We start from the raw sequence: 15,035 nt of genomic DNA, 5'->3' as shown, positions 1-15,035 counted from the left end.
AGCAAGGGTTAATTTGTATTCCATATAGTAATGTTCCTGCAAAGCAGAGTTAGTGGCTAGATTGTATAACATGGTTTAAGTGAGCCATCCACTTCTTTTCTCTCATGAGGCAGTGATTGATGGTTTGTGTAATCCAGCCCCCAAAGTGCTTTTTCAGTGTTCTGAATAACAGTGAGCCTACTCTTCTAATGTTCACATTTCCCCTCTTCTAGGTATCTGATTGATGTAATTGGAATGGAGCCTTCGGAGGCTATAGAAAGTAAGTAGTCTATACATACAATACAGGACAAGCCCATTTCAGTGAGAACCAAATTTATCTTTGCATAATCTTTACAGTAGTTGTACTTGATATACTGTAATACACTAGGGGGTCATAGACATGTTGCTAGGGGGAAATGCTTGGTGTATACTGTATATATGTATGAGGGTGATTCTCCAGAAAGTAAACGTAAAGTCCTGGTGCATCACATGCTTTTAATTTTTTATTTTTAAACTGGCCTGTTAAGAAATTGTTACATGAAAACTTGATTGCTTAGTAGCAATGCCTCCTTACCCTATAACTTTAGACCCACTAAAATCTTGGTGGTCAGGGACAGATGTAAATGCATTAATATGGGTCGACTGGCACCATGAAAATGCATTTGAATCATGCCTAACAGCGAATACATATTTCTCAAAGCAAATGCTTTAAAACATGGGCATTACTGTATGTGTGTTGTCTGCCTGGTGTGATCCTGGTGCATATGCTGCTTGGGGTGGTCTTCAGTATACCGGCGCCGGATCCTGATGCCGACACATAGTCTCCCTCTTGGGGGTGCACAACACCCCTGGAGGGAGAATGAATAGTGTGGCGCGCCACCGTGCCCGCAGCGTGGCGAGCGTAGCGAGTCCGCAGAGGGCTCATTAGCGCTCGCCCAGCTGTCTGTATGCTGGCCCCCAGGATCCCGGCCACTCATACTATTCCGCTGCTTGTACAGAGCCGTACACATCTCGCATGTAGTATTTTACATGTGTTTTAATTGCACTCATTTTGAGCCATCTCTGTATGAGCCCCTAAATCTGGCTTCCCATTTGCCCCGAATCCTCCCTCCCATTATGATGCTGCCCCTGTACCATAGAGCCCTGTCCACACAAGTGGGCAGGTTGCTCCTACAAGATCAGCACACTCTACTGCTTACTTCTGTAAGCATCGTCTGCTAAGTAAGTAGGAAGTAGTGGGGCAGAGGCTGGAGTTGCCTTTAATTTTTATACATAATAATTATTCAAATGTTACCATAGTTCTTTTTTTCTTTTGTTTGAATAATCAAAGCTCTATTTTCACAATAGGCTATTACTTTTAGCCGAATATGTGTCTAGATTTTTACCAAACCTTACAATTTACAAGCGCAGAATCTTTTGTTTGGTGTTTTGATGCTTTCTCTTACGTCCTAGGGGATACTGGGGTCCTCATTAGTTCCATGAGGTATAGACTGGTCCACTAGGAGCCTTGGGCACTTTAAAAAATCAATAGGGTGCACTGGCTCCTCCCTCTATGCCCCTCCTACCAGACTTTGTTTAGAAAATATGCCCGGAGGAGCCGGTCATAGCTAGGGGAGCTCCTGAAGATTTTCCTGCATTTATTTTCTATTTTGTTGTTTTCAGGCAGGGCTGCTTGGCATTAACCTGCCTGCTTCGTGGGACTTAGGGGGGAGAACGGCCCAACTTCCTGGAGAGTTAATAGTCCCGTTTCTCCACTGACCGGACACTGAGCTCTTGAGGGAGATATTCGCAAGCCACACCATGGCGCAGCGTATGCTCACGCAGCCTCCTCCCTAACAGAGCCAGAAGAGAGAAGAGTGGTGAGTACATCTCTGACGTCCCAGTTAGCGGGTCGCTGGCGGTAATGGCGGCAAAAGGGTAGGAGCGCAGCACTGAGTACAGGCTGCGCTCCAGGGGGCTCAGAAGGACATGCGGATCCAGAAGAGTGTGTGGGGGATGCTGTCTTGTCACAGTGTACAGGCCCTGATGGCCTCTGTCGGAAATGTCCTGACAAGACGGCGGAGGTGGAGGAGGAATCCTTTTTTAATATAAAAAAAAAAGAACCCTCTGCTTTTTTTTCCTGCATCTAAGGAATTGAATGCCCTGTTTGAAGAAACTTGGGCTAACCCTGACAAGGAATTTCAGATCCCTAAAAGATTGATTACATCATTTCCCTTTCCCCTGGATGATGGAAAGAAATGGGAAAACCCTGCCGATTGTCGACGCATTGGTATCTAGGTTGTCACGTAAGATTGTCTTACACGTGCCTGGGGCAGCATCCTTAAAGGACACAGCTGACCACAAAATTGAAAACATTCTCAAATCAATATACATGTCGGCGGGGGTGGCCCAGAGACCCACTATTGCTTGTGCATGGATCACTAGAGCCATTGCAAAATGGTCAGGTAACCCAATTGACAGTTTGGATACCTTACCCAGGGGGGACATTTGTTTTACTCCTGCAGCATATCCAGATTCTGCTAATTTTATGGTGGAGACCTTAAAGGAAATTGGTTTGCTCAACGCTCGCACCACTGCCATGGCAGTGTCAGCACGCAGGGGATTGTGGCTACGCCAGTGGACTGCGGATGCGGACTCCAGGAAAGGATTGGAAAATCTGCCTTTCACAGGAGGGGTCCTGTTCGGGGATGAACTGGATAAGCAAATATTCAAGCCTACGGCGGGTAAGTCTACGTACCTTCCTTCCGCTACACCCCCCCAGCTAGAAAAGCCTAAACTGCTCCAACTCTGCAGTCCTTTCGGACAGCAAAATTCAAAGGCAAATCCAAGGGTTCCTCTTCTACCTTCAAAGGTAATAGAGGTAAAACCAGGAAACCAGCAGCTGCAGGTTCTCAGGAACAGGCCTCCGGGTCTGCTTCCTCAAAGCCTTCAGCATGACGGTGGACCGCACTGCCTGGAAGACAGGCAGAAGGAAGCGCGGTTATGTTTCAGTCACGTTTGTGCAATGTCTTGCCAGGACCCCTGGGTCACAGACCTTATCGCCCAGGGATACAGACTGGAGCTTCAGGAACTCCCACCTCACAGATTCTTCAAATCTGGCTTACCAGCTTCTCTGGAAGCAAGTGTAATTTTACAGGCGGCAATTCAAAAACTGGTGCTGACTCAGGTCGTTGTCCCAGTTCCACTTCAACTACAAAACAAGGGTTTTCTCTTACGTCCTATAGGATGCTGGGGACTCCAAAAGGACCATGGGGTATAGACGGGATACGCAGGAGCTTGGGCACACTGAAAAGACTTTGACTGGGTGTGAACTGGGTCCTCCCTCTATGCCCCTCCTCCAGACCTCAGTTAGACTTTGTGCCTAGGAGTGACTGGACACACACTAGCGGAGCTCTACTGAGTTTCTCTAGAAAAGACTTTTGTTCGGTTTTTTCATTTCAGGGAGACCTGCTGGCTACAGGCTCCCTGCATCGTGGGACTGAGGGGAGAGAAGTCAGACCTACTTCTACTAAGTTAAGGGCTCTGCTTCTTAGGCTACTGGACACCATTAGCTCCAGAGGGTTCGATCACTTGGTTCGCCTAGCTGCTTGTTCCCGGAGCTGCGCCGTCACCTCCCTCACAGAAGCCAGAAGAAAGAAGCCGGGTGAGTATGTGAAGATCCGAAGACATCAGACGGCAGATGACTTCAGTAACGAGGTAGCAGCGCAGCACTTGGCGGTGCTGGCTGCTGGGGGGGATGCGCCCTGGGCAGCATGTTACTGGGGTCTTAAAGGGCAGGCAGACAGGCATTTTCCGTTTTCCATACCCCCGACAAGCATAGCAGTTTGAATTTTTGTGGGACTTAAGTGCGCCCGGAAGGGGCGGGGCTTAGCCGCACAGCTCACCAGCGCCATTTTCTCTCATCCAACAGCCGCTGCATGAGACGCTGGCCCAGGACCTCCAGGCTCCAGTCAAGTAAAAGGGAGCAAAACGAGGGGGGGGGGGGGGGGCACAGATATTTTGGTGTTTAAGTAAGAGCAGCGCTATTGTCATATATTGTTTTGGTGTGATATATGGGCGCTGGGGTGTGAGCTGGCATACTCCCTCTGTGCTCTCTCTCTCCGGGCTTCTTTGTGGGTCTGTCCCCTGGCTGAGGCAGTGTGTGTGGGTGTCGGCATGTCTGAGGCTGAGTGTTCCTCCCCGGAGGAGGTTGCTGGGGGCGTAGAAACGGGGCTAGAGATGGCTCTGTCGACACAGCCAACACCTGATTTGGTTACTATGTTAAGTGCACTTAATGCAAATGTGACCTCATTGTCTAAGAGGTTGGATAAATCTGAGTCTCAGACACAAGTGTGGAGGAAATCCATGGAGGATGCTTTGACTCAGGTGCAGGCCCCGTAAGGGTCACAAAAGCGTTTGTTTACCCAGATGGTAGATACGGATGCCGACACGGATTCTGATGTCGATTTCAATGAGGCTACTTTACACCCAAGGCTAGTTAAGAGTATTCAGTACATGATTGTGGCTATTAAAGATGTTTTACGTATCTCTGACGAACCTGCGGTGCAGGAAACAAGGATTTGTTTATTTAAAGGGAAAAGGCCTGAGGGGAAATTTGCCCCCTCTCATGAACTGAATGCTCTTTGTGAAAAGGCTTGGGAGTCACCAGATAAGAGGGGGCAGATTCCCAAGAAGATTTTCATGGCGTATCCTTTCCCCTCTGACAGGGAAAAATGGGAGTCGTCTCCGAATGTCGACAAGGCTCTATGCCGTTTGTCTAAGAAGGTGGCGCTTCCGTCTCCTGACACGGCAGCTCTCAAGGATCCGGCGGATTGCAAGCTGGAGACGTCTTTGAAGGCCATTTTCGTTAATACGGGTGCATTACTCAGGCCCGCTGTGGCGTCGGTATGGGTGAGTAGTGCTATTGCTAAATGGGCTGATAATTTAGCTTCTGATATAGATACCCTTGATAAAGATAATATTCTTTTGACTCTTGGTTATATCAAGGACGCTGCAGATTACCTGAAGGATGCGGCGAGGGATGTTGGTCTCTTGGGATCAAGAGCCAATGCCATGGCGATCTCGGCCAGGAGGGCGCTGTGGATCCATCAATGGAATGCTGATGCTGACTCCAAGAAAAATATGGAAGCTCTTCCCTTCAAAGGTAGTGTCTTGTTTGGTGACGGCCTGGCTGACCTGGTGTCTACCGCGACTGCGGGTAAGTCATCTTTTCTTCCTTATGTTACCACACAACAGAAAAAGTCACCCCATCAGCAGATGCAGTCCTTTCGGCCCAATAAATACAAGTGAGGAAAAGGCTCGTCCTTTCTCGCTTCAAAGGGTAGAGGAAGGGGAAGAAAGTCGCCTGCAGTATCAGGCGCCCAGGACCAAAAGTCCTCCCCCGCCTCTACCAAGTCCACCGCATGACGCTGGGGCTCCCCTGAGGGAGTCCGGTCCGGTGGGGGGCCGTCTGCGGATCTTCAGTCAGGTCTGGGTTCAATCAGGCCTGGATTCTTGGGTCCTAGACTTGGTGTCTCAGGGATACAGGCTGGAGTTTCAGGAGAAACCGCATTTTCATTTCGGCCTTGCCAGTGTCTCTTCCGGATAGGGAGGTGGTGAATGCAGCGATACAAAAGTTGTGTCAACAGAGGGTCATTGTTCCAGTTCCCCCGTCCCAACGGGGGGAGGGGTTCTACTCGAGCCTCTTTGTTGTACTGAAGCCAGACCGATTCTGAACCTAAAATCCCTCAATCCATACTTGAAAGTTTTCAAGTTCAAGATGGAATCTCTTCGAGCTGTGATCTCCAGCCTAGAAGGGGGGGATTTTATGGCGTCAGTCAACATAAAGGATGCCTACTTACACGTCCCGATATATCCTCCGCATCAGGCCTTCCTCAGATTTGCGGTACAGGATTGTCATTATCAATTTCAGACGTTGCCGTTTGGGCTTTCCACGGCCCCGAGGATTTTCACCAAAGTCATGGCGGAAATGATGGTTCTTGTTCGCAAACAAGGGGTTACAGTTATCCCGTACTTGGACGATCTCCTGATGAAGGCGAGGTCCAAGGAACAATTGTTAAGAAATGTGGATCTGTCTGTTCTGCGACAACACTGTTGGGTTCTAAATTTGCCAAAGTCTCAGTTGATTCCGGCCACTCGGCTACCCTTTCTGGGCATGTTTCTAGACACGGAGTTAGAGTGTTTCTTCCGGAAGACAAAGCTCTGGAATTACAGACAATGGTCAGGGAGCTTCTGAGGCCGACAAGTGTGTCGATTCATCAATGTACTTGGGTTCTGGGGAAGATGGTTGCGGCGTACGAAGCCATTCCGTTTGCCAGGTTTCATGCCCGGGTGTTTCAGTGGGATCTGCTGAGCAAATGGTCCGGGTCTCACCTGCACATGCACCGGAAAATAAGTCTATCTTCCAGGGCCAGGATTTCTCTCCTGTGGTGGCTACAAAGCTCTCACCTTCTAGGAGGGCGTTGATTCGGAATCCAGGACTGAGTCCTACTGACAACAGATGCAAGTCTCCTAGGCTGGGGCGCAGTCACCCAAGGAAGAAATTTCCAGGGGAAATGGTCAAACCAGGAATCTTGTCTCCAGATAAATGTTCTCGCGTTAAGAGCCATTTACAACGGCCTGCTATAAGCAAAGAGTCTTCTTCAGGGTCGTCCTGTCCTGATCCAGTTGGACAACATAATGGCAGTGGCGCATGTAAACCATCAAGGCGGAACAAGGAGCAGGCCGGCTATGGTGGAGGCCACAAGAATCCTTCGCTGGGCGGAACTGCACGTGAGCGCTCTGTCAGCAGTCTTCCTCCTGGGTGTGGACAACTGGGAAGCAGACTTCCTCAGCAGACACAATCTCCATCCGGGAGAGTGGGCTCTTCACCAAGAGAACAACAGCAAAATCCAGGCGCCTTTATTACCCAGAAAAAACCTAGCAGCCTTCCCAGGGGTAATTGGTTTAAAAACCCCTTTTTTTAAACAGGAAAAAATAGAAAAAGACAATGGGAGGCGCAGATTTAATCTGTTTGCAGATTTTATTATATGATTATTATATATTAAAACACATTTGTGTTTTAATATATAATAATCATATAATAAAATCTGCAAACAGATTAAATCTGCGCCTCCCATTGTCTTCACCAAGAGGTATTTGCAGAAGTGACGAAGCGTTGGGGAATTCCTCTGATAGACATGATGGCGTCTCGCCTCAACAAGAAGCTTCCGAGGTATTGTTCCAGGTCAAGGGACCCCCAAGCCAGTGCAGTGGACGCCCTGGTGACTCCGTGGGTGTTTCAGTCGGTGTATGTGTTCCCTCCGCTTCCTCTCATTACAAAGGTGCTGGGTATCATACGACGAGCAAGGGTTCAGGCGATTCTCATCGTTCCAGACCGGCCACGCAAGGCCTGGTATCCGGATCTTCAGGAATTACTAGTGGAAGATCCTTGGCCGCTTCCTCTAAGAGAGGACCTGTTACTGCAGCTGCCATGCGTGTTTCCGGACTTACCGCGGCTGCATTTGACGTCGTGTAAGTTGAGCGCCAAATCTTAGCTCGAAAAGGTATTCCTGGGGAGGTCATCCCCCACTCTCCTTAAGGCTAGGAAGGAGGTCACGGCGAAACATTATCACCGTATTTGGAGAAAGTATGTTTCGTGGTGTGAAACCAAAACTGCTCCTGCGGAGGAGTTTCACTTGGGTCGTTTTCTCCATTTTTTGCAGGCAGGCGTCGATGCAGTTGGGTTCCATCAAAGTACAGATTTCGGCTTTATCTATTTTCTTTCAAAAGGAATTGGCCGTCCTTCCAGAGGTGCAGACTTTTGTGAAGGGAGTGCTGCATATCCATCCTCCTTTTGTGGCGCCGTGGGATCTTGAATTGGTCTTACAGTTTCTTATGTCTCCCTGGTTAGAACCTTTGCTTAAGGTGGAGTTAAAGTTTCTCACTTGGAAGGTGGTCATGCTGTTGGCTCTGGCATCTGCCAGACGAGTGTCTGAGTTGGCGGCCTTATCTCACAAGAGTCCATATTTGAACTTCCATTCGGGTAGAGCAGAATTGAGGACTTGTTAACAATTTCTGCCGAAGGTGGTTTCTTCGTTTCACATTAATCAACCTATTGTGGTTCATGTGGCTACAGATGCTGTGGCGGTTCCAAAGTCTCTTGATGTTGTAAGAGCTTTGAAAATGTATGTCGCCAGAACAGCTCTTACCAGGAAAACTGAGGCTTTGTTTGTCCTGTATGCTTCCAACAAGATTGGAAATCCTGCTTCTAAGCAAAACTATTGCACGCTGGATTTGTAGTACGGTTCAGCGAGCTCATTCTTCGTCTGGGCTACCGTTGCCGAAGTCAGTAAAGGCCCATTCTACCAGGAAAGTGGTCTCGTCTTGGGCGGCTGCCCGAGGGGTCTCTGCACTTCAGCTTTGCCGAGCAGCTACGTGGTCGGGTTCAAACACTTTTGCTAAGTGTTACAAGTTTTATACCCTGGCTGATGAGGACCTCATGTTTGCTCAATCTGTGCTGCAGAGTCGTCCGCACTCTCCCGCCCGGTCTGGAGCTTTGGTATAGACCCCATGGTCCTTTTGGAGTCCCCAGCATCCTCTAGGACGTAAGAGAAAATAGGATTTAAGTACCTACCGGTAAATCCTTTTCTCCTAGTCCGTAGAGGATACTGGGCGCCCATCCCAGTGCGGACTGTTACTTGCAGTGTATGATTACTGGTTAAATTTGTTTACACGCGAGTTGTGTGTTAGTTGTATTCAGCTTGTTGCTGTTTATTCATACTGTTATCTGGTTTCCTGATACTCCGGTTGTACGGTATCTTGCCCATAGTTTAAAAAAAAATCCTTTCCTCGAAATGTCCGTCTCTCCTGGTCACAGTTCCTATAACTGAGGTCTGGAGGAGGGGCATTGACTGGGTGTGAACTGACTCCTCCCTCTAAGTCTTTTCAGTGTGCCCAAGCTCCTGCGGATCCCATCTATACCCCATGGTCCTTTTGGAGTACCCAGCATCCTCTACGGACTAGGAGAAAAGTATTTACCGGTAGGTACTAAAATCCTATTATTACTCCAACCTGTTTGTGGTACCGAAACCAGACTGTTCAGTGAGGCCCATTCTGAACCTCAAATCTCTCTGAACCCGTATTTAAGGGTGTTCAAATTCAAGATGGAGTCTCTGAGAGAGGTGATCTCAGGTCTGGAGGAGGGGGAATTCCTGGTGTCTCCGGACATCAAGGATGCATTCCTTCACATTCCGATTTGGCCACCTCATCAGGCGTATCTAAGGTTTGCACTACAGGACTGTCACTACCAGTTTCAGGCCCTGCCGTTTGGCCTCTCCACGGCACCGAGGGTATTCACCAAGGTAATGGAAGAGCTGTTTCTCCTCCGCAAACAGGGAGTGAACATAATACCATACCTGGACGACCTGCTGATAAAAGCGCCTTCCAGGGAGAGGTTGTTGGACAGCATTGCCTTCTCAACCAGACTTCTCCAGGATCACGGGTGGATTCTGAACCTGCCGAAATCCCACCTGGAACTAACACTGAGGCTTCCGTTCCTAGGAATGATCCTGGATACGGTGGAACAAAGGGTGTTCCTTCCATTGGAAAAGGCATTGGTAATCCAATCCATGGTGCAGGATGTCCTAAAACCAACCAGGATATCTGTGCATCTCTGCATTCACCTTCTGGGAAAGATGGTAGCCTCTTTCGAGGCTCTGCAGTACGGAAGGTTTCATGCAAGGCCATTTTAGCTGGATCTGTTGGACAAATGATCCGGATCGCATCTTCACATGCACCAGTGGATATGTCTGTCGCCAAAAGCCAGGCTTTCTCTAATGTGGTGGCTCCAAACTTCTCACCTGACCGAGGGTTGACTGTTTGGGTTTCAAAATTGGATTCTGCTAACAAAGAGCAGAGCTGCAATGTCGGAGGTAATAAAAATTCTCCTCTGGGCAGAAAGGCATGCGGTGGCGGCAATATTCATTCCAGGAGTAGACAACTGGGAGGCGGACTTCCTCAGCAGACACTACCTTCACCCAAGAGAGTGGGGCCTTCACCCACAGGTGTTTCAGTCCTTGACAAGTCGGTGGGGAATTCCACAGATAGACATGATGGCCTCTCGTCTCAACAAGAACCTAAAGCGCTATTATTCCAGGTCGAGGGACCCACAAGCAGTGGCGGTGGATGTTATGGTGACGTGGGTTTACCAGATGGTTTACGTGTTCCCACCTCTTCCACTGATCCCAGGAATTCTCAAAAGAATAAAAATAGAAAAAGTTCAAGCAATTCTCATTGCTCCAGAATGGCCGAGAAGGGCCTGGTACGCGAATCTACTGGAGTTGCTCCTGGAGGACCCGTGACCTTTGCCTCTGCGAGAGGATCTTCTGCAACAGGGGCCGTTTGTCTATCAAGACTTATCGCTGCAACATTTTGACGGCATGGAAGTTGGGTGTCAGATTTTAGCCCGGAAAGGCTGTCTGAACAAGGTTATTCAACTCTGATCCAAGCTAGGAAAGGGGTAACGTCTAAACATTACCACAGTATTTGCAAAAAATGTCTCTCGGTGTGAAAAAAGGAAATGTCCTGCAATGGAATTTCAACTAGGACGTTTTCTCCTTTTTCTACAGTCGGGTGTGGATGTGGGCATACGTTTGGGCTTCTTGAAGGTCCAGATTTCGGCCTTGCCCATTTTCTTCCAGAAACAATTGGTTTCCCTCCCTGAGGTTCAACGTTCTTGAAGGGTGTTATGCACATCCAGCCGCCCTTTGTGCCTCCCACGGCACCATGGGATCTTAACGTGGTGTTGCAATTTCTGCAATCGGACTGGTTTAAACCTTTACAGGAGGTTGAAGTTAAGTTTCTTACGTGGAAGACTGTTACACTGTTGGCCTTGTAGGCGTATTTCCGAATTGGTGGCGTTGTCTCACAAAAGCCCCTATTTGATTTTTCATGAGGGTAGAGCTGAACTCTGAACTCGTCAGCAATTTCTTCCTAAGGTGGTGTCTGCGTTTCATATCAACCAACCTATTGTGGTTCCGGTGCTTACTGACACCTCTGCTACCTCAAAGTTCCTGGATGTTGTGAGGGCTTTGAAGATCTACGTGAAAAGGACGGGATACGGTCGTTAGGTCAACCCATCTTGGGTCGACCACTGAAGGTCGACATGCATTAGGTTGACACGGGCATTAGGTCGACATGTCAAAAGGTCGACATGAGGTTTGCACTTTTTTTTGGGGGGGGGGGGGGGGTTTCATACTTAACGATCCACGTGGACTACGATTGGAACGGTAACCTGTGCCGAGCGAAGCAAGGCACCTTGACCGAAGCATGGCGAGCGAATCGAGCCATGCGAGGGAACAAGGTGCACTAATTGGGGTTCCCCATCACTTTGCGAAGAAGGAAAAAAGTCAAACCCCATGTCGACCTTTTGACCTGTCGACTTAGTATGTGTCGGCCTAATGACCATGTCGACCTATTGTCCTTGTCGACCTAATGCATATCGACCTAATTACTATCGACCTAAGTAGTGTCTATCCAACGACCCATACCCAAAGAGGACGGCTCGTCACAGAAAATCTGACTCGCTGTTTGTTCTCTATGATCCCAAGAAAATTGGGTGTCCTGCTTCAAAGCAGTCTATGGCTCGCTGGATCAGGCTTATTATCCAGCAGGCTTATTCATCGGCAGGATTGACTGTTCCTAAAGTGCAGGCCCACTCTACTAGGTCTGTGGGTTCTTCCTGGGCGGATTCCCAGGGTGTCTCTGCTTTACAGCACTGCCGAGCAGCTACTTGGTCAGGATCAAACATGTTTGCCAAGTTCTACAAGTTCGATACTTTGACCAAACTTGAAAGTCCTCAGAGGCCAATCAGTTCTGCAGGAACCACAGCACTCTCACACCCGGTTTGGGAGCTTTGGTACATCCCCATGGTACTAATGTGGACCCCCAGTATTCTCTAGTACGTAAGAAAATAGGATTTTAATTACCTACCGGTAAAACCTTTTCTCTTAGTCCGTAGAGGATACTGGGCGCCCTCCCAGTGCTTCGTGTTTCCTGCCCTGTTACTTTGTTAAGTAATGTTGTTGGTTCAGCCATTGCTGTTCCTGTTCAGTTTGGTTAACATGGCTTTCCTCTTGTTTGTGTGTGCTGGTTCGAATCTCACCACTGTTCTGTTACAGCCTTCCTCAGAATATGTCTGTCTCATCGGGCACAGTTTCTAGACCATAAGTCTGCAAACTCAGCCCTCATTATCCCACACAGTGCATGTTTTGCAGGTAACCCAGCAGGTGCACAGGTGTATTAATTACTCAGACACATTTTAAAAGGTCCACAGGTGGAGTTAATTTTCACTTGTGATTCTGTGAGGAGACCTGCAAAACATGCACTGTGGGGTAATGAGGACTGAGTTTGCAGACCTATGTACTAGACTATCTGGTAGGAGGGGCATAGAGGGAGGAGCCAATGCACACTATTGATTTCTTAAAGTGCCCAAGGCTCCTAGAGGACCCGTCTGCCCCATGGTACTAATGTGGACCCCAGTATCCTCTACGGCACAGGTTCTCAAACTCGGTCCTCAGGACTCCACACGGTGCATGTTTTGCAGATCACCTCACAGAATCGCAAGTGAAATAATTAGCTCCACCTGTGGACCTTTTAAAATGTGTCAGTGAGTAATTAATACACCTGTGCACCTGCTGGGTTACCTGCAAAACATGCACTGTGTGGGGTCCTGAGGACCGAGTTTGAGAACCACTGCACTACGGACTACGAGAAAAGGATTTACCGGTAGGTAATTTAAAATCCCATTTTTATTACCGCAAAGGTGGGATGAGTTTGAGCTCTCAATTCACTTGCGCAAATGTCTCTGGATGTGAATTGAGAAGCAGCACAGCAACAGTTAGAGTAGTATTTCAGACGAAGATGCTCTGTAAACTTGTAGTTAAGAGTGCAATCGGTCAGTGTGAAGCCTGAAATTGATAGTACACGATTGTATTGTTTTGGTGTGTTTTTGTTTTGTTTTTTTTACAATTTGTGGTGTATATTTTACTTTTAATAATAATTATTATTATTTATTATTATTATTGAATTATTATTTTTTTTATTATTATTCTTTGCAGAATTTAACAAAAGCCGTGGGCACTGCATGGAACGGGAGAACTATCTAGATGATCTTTTACATTGCAATACTAGAAAGTAAGCTATTTTCTATCATACCCAGGTATAGCATATAACCCATTAAGGGGCAAGCTAGCTTTATTTTCCAAGTGTGTGAGGAGTGATTTCTATATTATCTAGAATAAAACTGGAGGTTCTAGCTGTATTTCAGAAAATCTGCGCACCTGCCGAGAGCCAGCAATTTTTTTTTTTAAATCTGCCTGCATGGTTACCTAAACTAACTAAATATGAAAAGCAACAAATACATGGATGGCCGCCTTAAAACAAACTTGTAACTACTATGTATTGTTTCCCATTTTCAAGGGGAAGATCTAACAGCGTTTCGTGGTCTAACCGCGTTGGACAAGTGTTCCCTGACTATGGTGTTAGACCCCGAAACACCATTGATCTAATATAGGATGTGATTGTAAACTTCGCAAAGACTGTTGGAGTGCCGCTGATGTCTCTGTATTATTGGGCCATGCTATGGATTTGTGTGTACATCTGAAATGTGCCCATACACAAACCTAGAACACCTTATCTAATGACTACACATTATTTCTTAAGATGGATCTGTGGTGCTTTAGGTGCAGTAGTGTCAATAATGAAATAAGCACAGGTTGTCTGAGACTTGTGAGTGGGCCCATTAGTGCATGTGTTTCCATGTCTACACTTTCATGCTGACTTTTTATATTTTTCCTTCTAATGAAAGCAACGCTGGAATAAACCAACCATCATTGCCTCAGTACAGCCATCCTCACCACGACCCAAGAAGGAATTTCCATTCAGCACCTAGATGGTGGCCACCTCAATGGCACGGGGAGCAGCCATGGTTTAATGGGTAATTTCTATATCCCAAATAATAGATGTTTGTTAGGGTGATTGTGCCTTGACAGGTCTGCCAATTGCTCTGAAAATGTATAATTAGATTTATTTATAAGCTTCCTTTTCCCAATCTACACAGCATCTTGTATGCTAAACATTAGACCTATTCTGCCAGTATATGAAAAGTATTATGGGGTCATTTCAATGACCCTTAATTTACAGGTGCTAAATGATGGCCGTTAGACATGTGCCTATACTTACTATATATGAAATGTTTGAAATCTCTATGGGAACAAATAGAATTTGGTGTTGTAGGGGTTCTGACCTGTGATGACCGTTTCATTGCACCTAATTGAATTTACCCCCTGTGTGTAATGGTTGCAGACCCATTTCAGAAAGAAAGTAATTTAAGGTTGTAAGAGGATGACAGAAGTCTCTACCAACCTGTGTATTTGCATGTGCTCGCGAAGGTTGTAGACCTGCAATTGACAAAATGTTCTCTGATCAAATAGGGCATTAACATGTTGGACATAACTCCAGTTATTACACCGGTGCGATTAAAGCTGCAGACAGTGTCCTGATTTTATAGACTAAATCATAGACGGTCACAGGGACTGTGGTGGGTGTCTTTTGTGTGTGTGGTGGGGGGGGGGGGGGGGTGATTATTTATTTTTTTATAATTTCTAATTTCTCTAACGTCCTAAGTGGATGCTGGGGACTCCGTAAGGACCATGGGGAATAGCGGCTCCGCAGGAGACTGGGCACATCTAAAGAAAGCTTTAGGACTATCTGGTGTGCACTGGCTCCTCCCCCTATGACCCTCCTCCAAGCCTCAGTTAGATCTCTGTGCCCGAACGAGAAGGGTGCACACTAGGGGCTCTCCTGAGCTTCTTAGTGAAAGTTTTAGTTTAGGTTTTTTATTTTCAGTGAGACCTGCTGGCAACAGGCTCACTGCATCGAGGGACTAAGGGGAGAAGAAGCGAACTCACCTGCGTGCAGAGTGGATTGGGCTTCTTAGGCTACTGGACATTAGCTCCAGAGGGACGATCACAGGCCCAGCCTGGATGGGTCCCAGAGCCGCGCCGCCGGCCCCCTTA

At 47.4% G+C, this 15,035-nt stretch overlaps 1 protein-coding gene across 2 annotated transcripts in view; it reads left to right on the top strand.

Annotated features, from left to right (window-relative positions):
* DUSP11 (dual specificity phosphatase 11) overlaps positions 1-15,035 on the top strand; it is a 91,242-nt gene that overhangs the window by 33,572 nt on the left and 42,635 nt on the right. For both annotated transcript variants that reach the window (XM_063932125.1, XM_063932124.1), the window contains exons 6-8: positions 213-259; positions 13,077-13,152; positions 13,826-13,954. In XM_063932125.1, coding sequence (XP_063788195.1) covers positions 213-259; positions 13,077-13,152; positions 13,826-13,954 — 252 coding nt within the window. The remainder of the gene's footprint in view (positions 1-212; positions 260-13,076; positions 13,153-13,825; positions 13,955-15,035) is intronic.

The sequence above is a fragment of the Pseudophryne corroboree genome, chromosome 6, assembly GCF_028390025.1.
Source record: "Pseudophryne corroboree isolate aPseCor3 chromosome 6, aPseCor3.hap2, whole genome shotgun sequence".
Taxonomy (NCBI): Eukaryota; Metazoa; Chordata; class Amphibia; order Anura; family Myobatrachidae; genus Pseudophryne; species Pseudophryne corroboree.
This window is presented reverse-complemented; position numbering and strand designations above follow the sequence as displayed.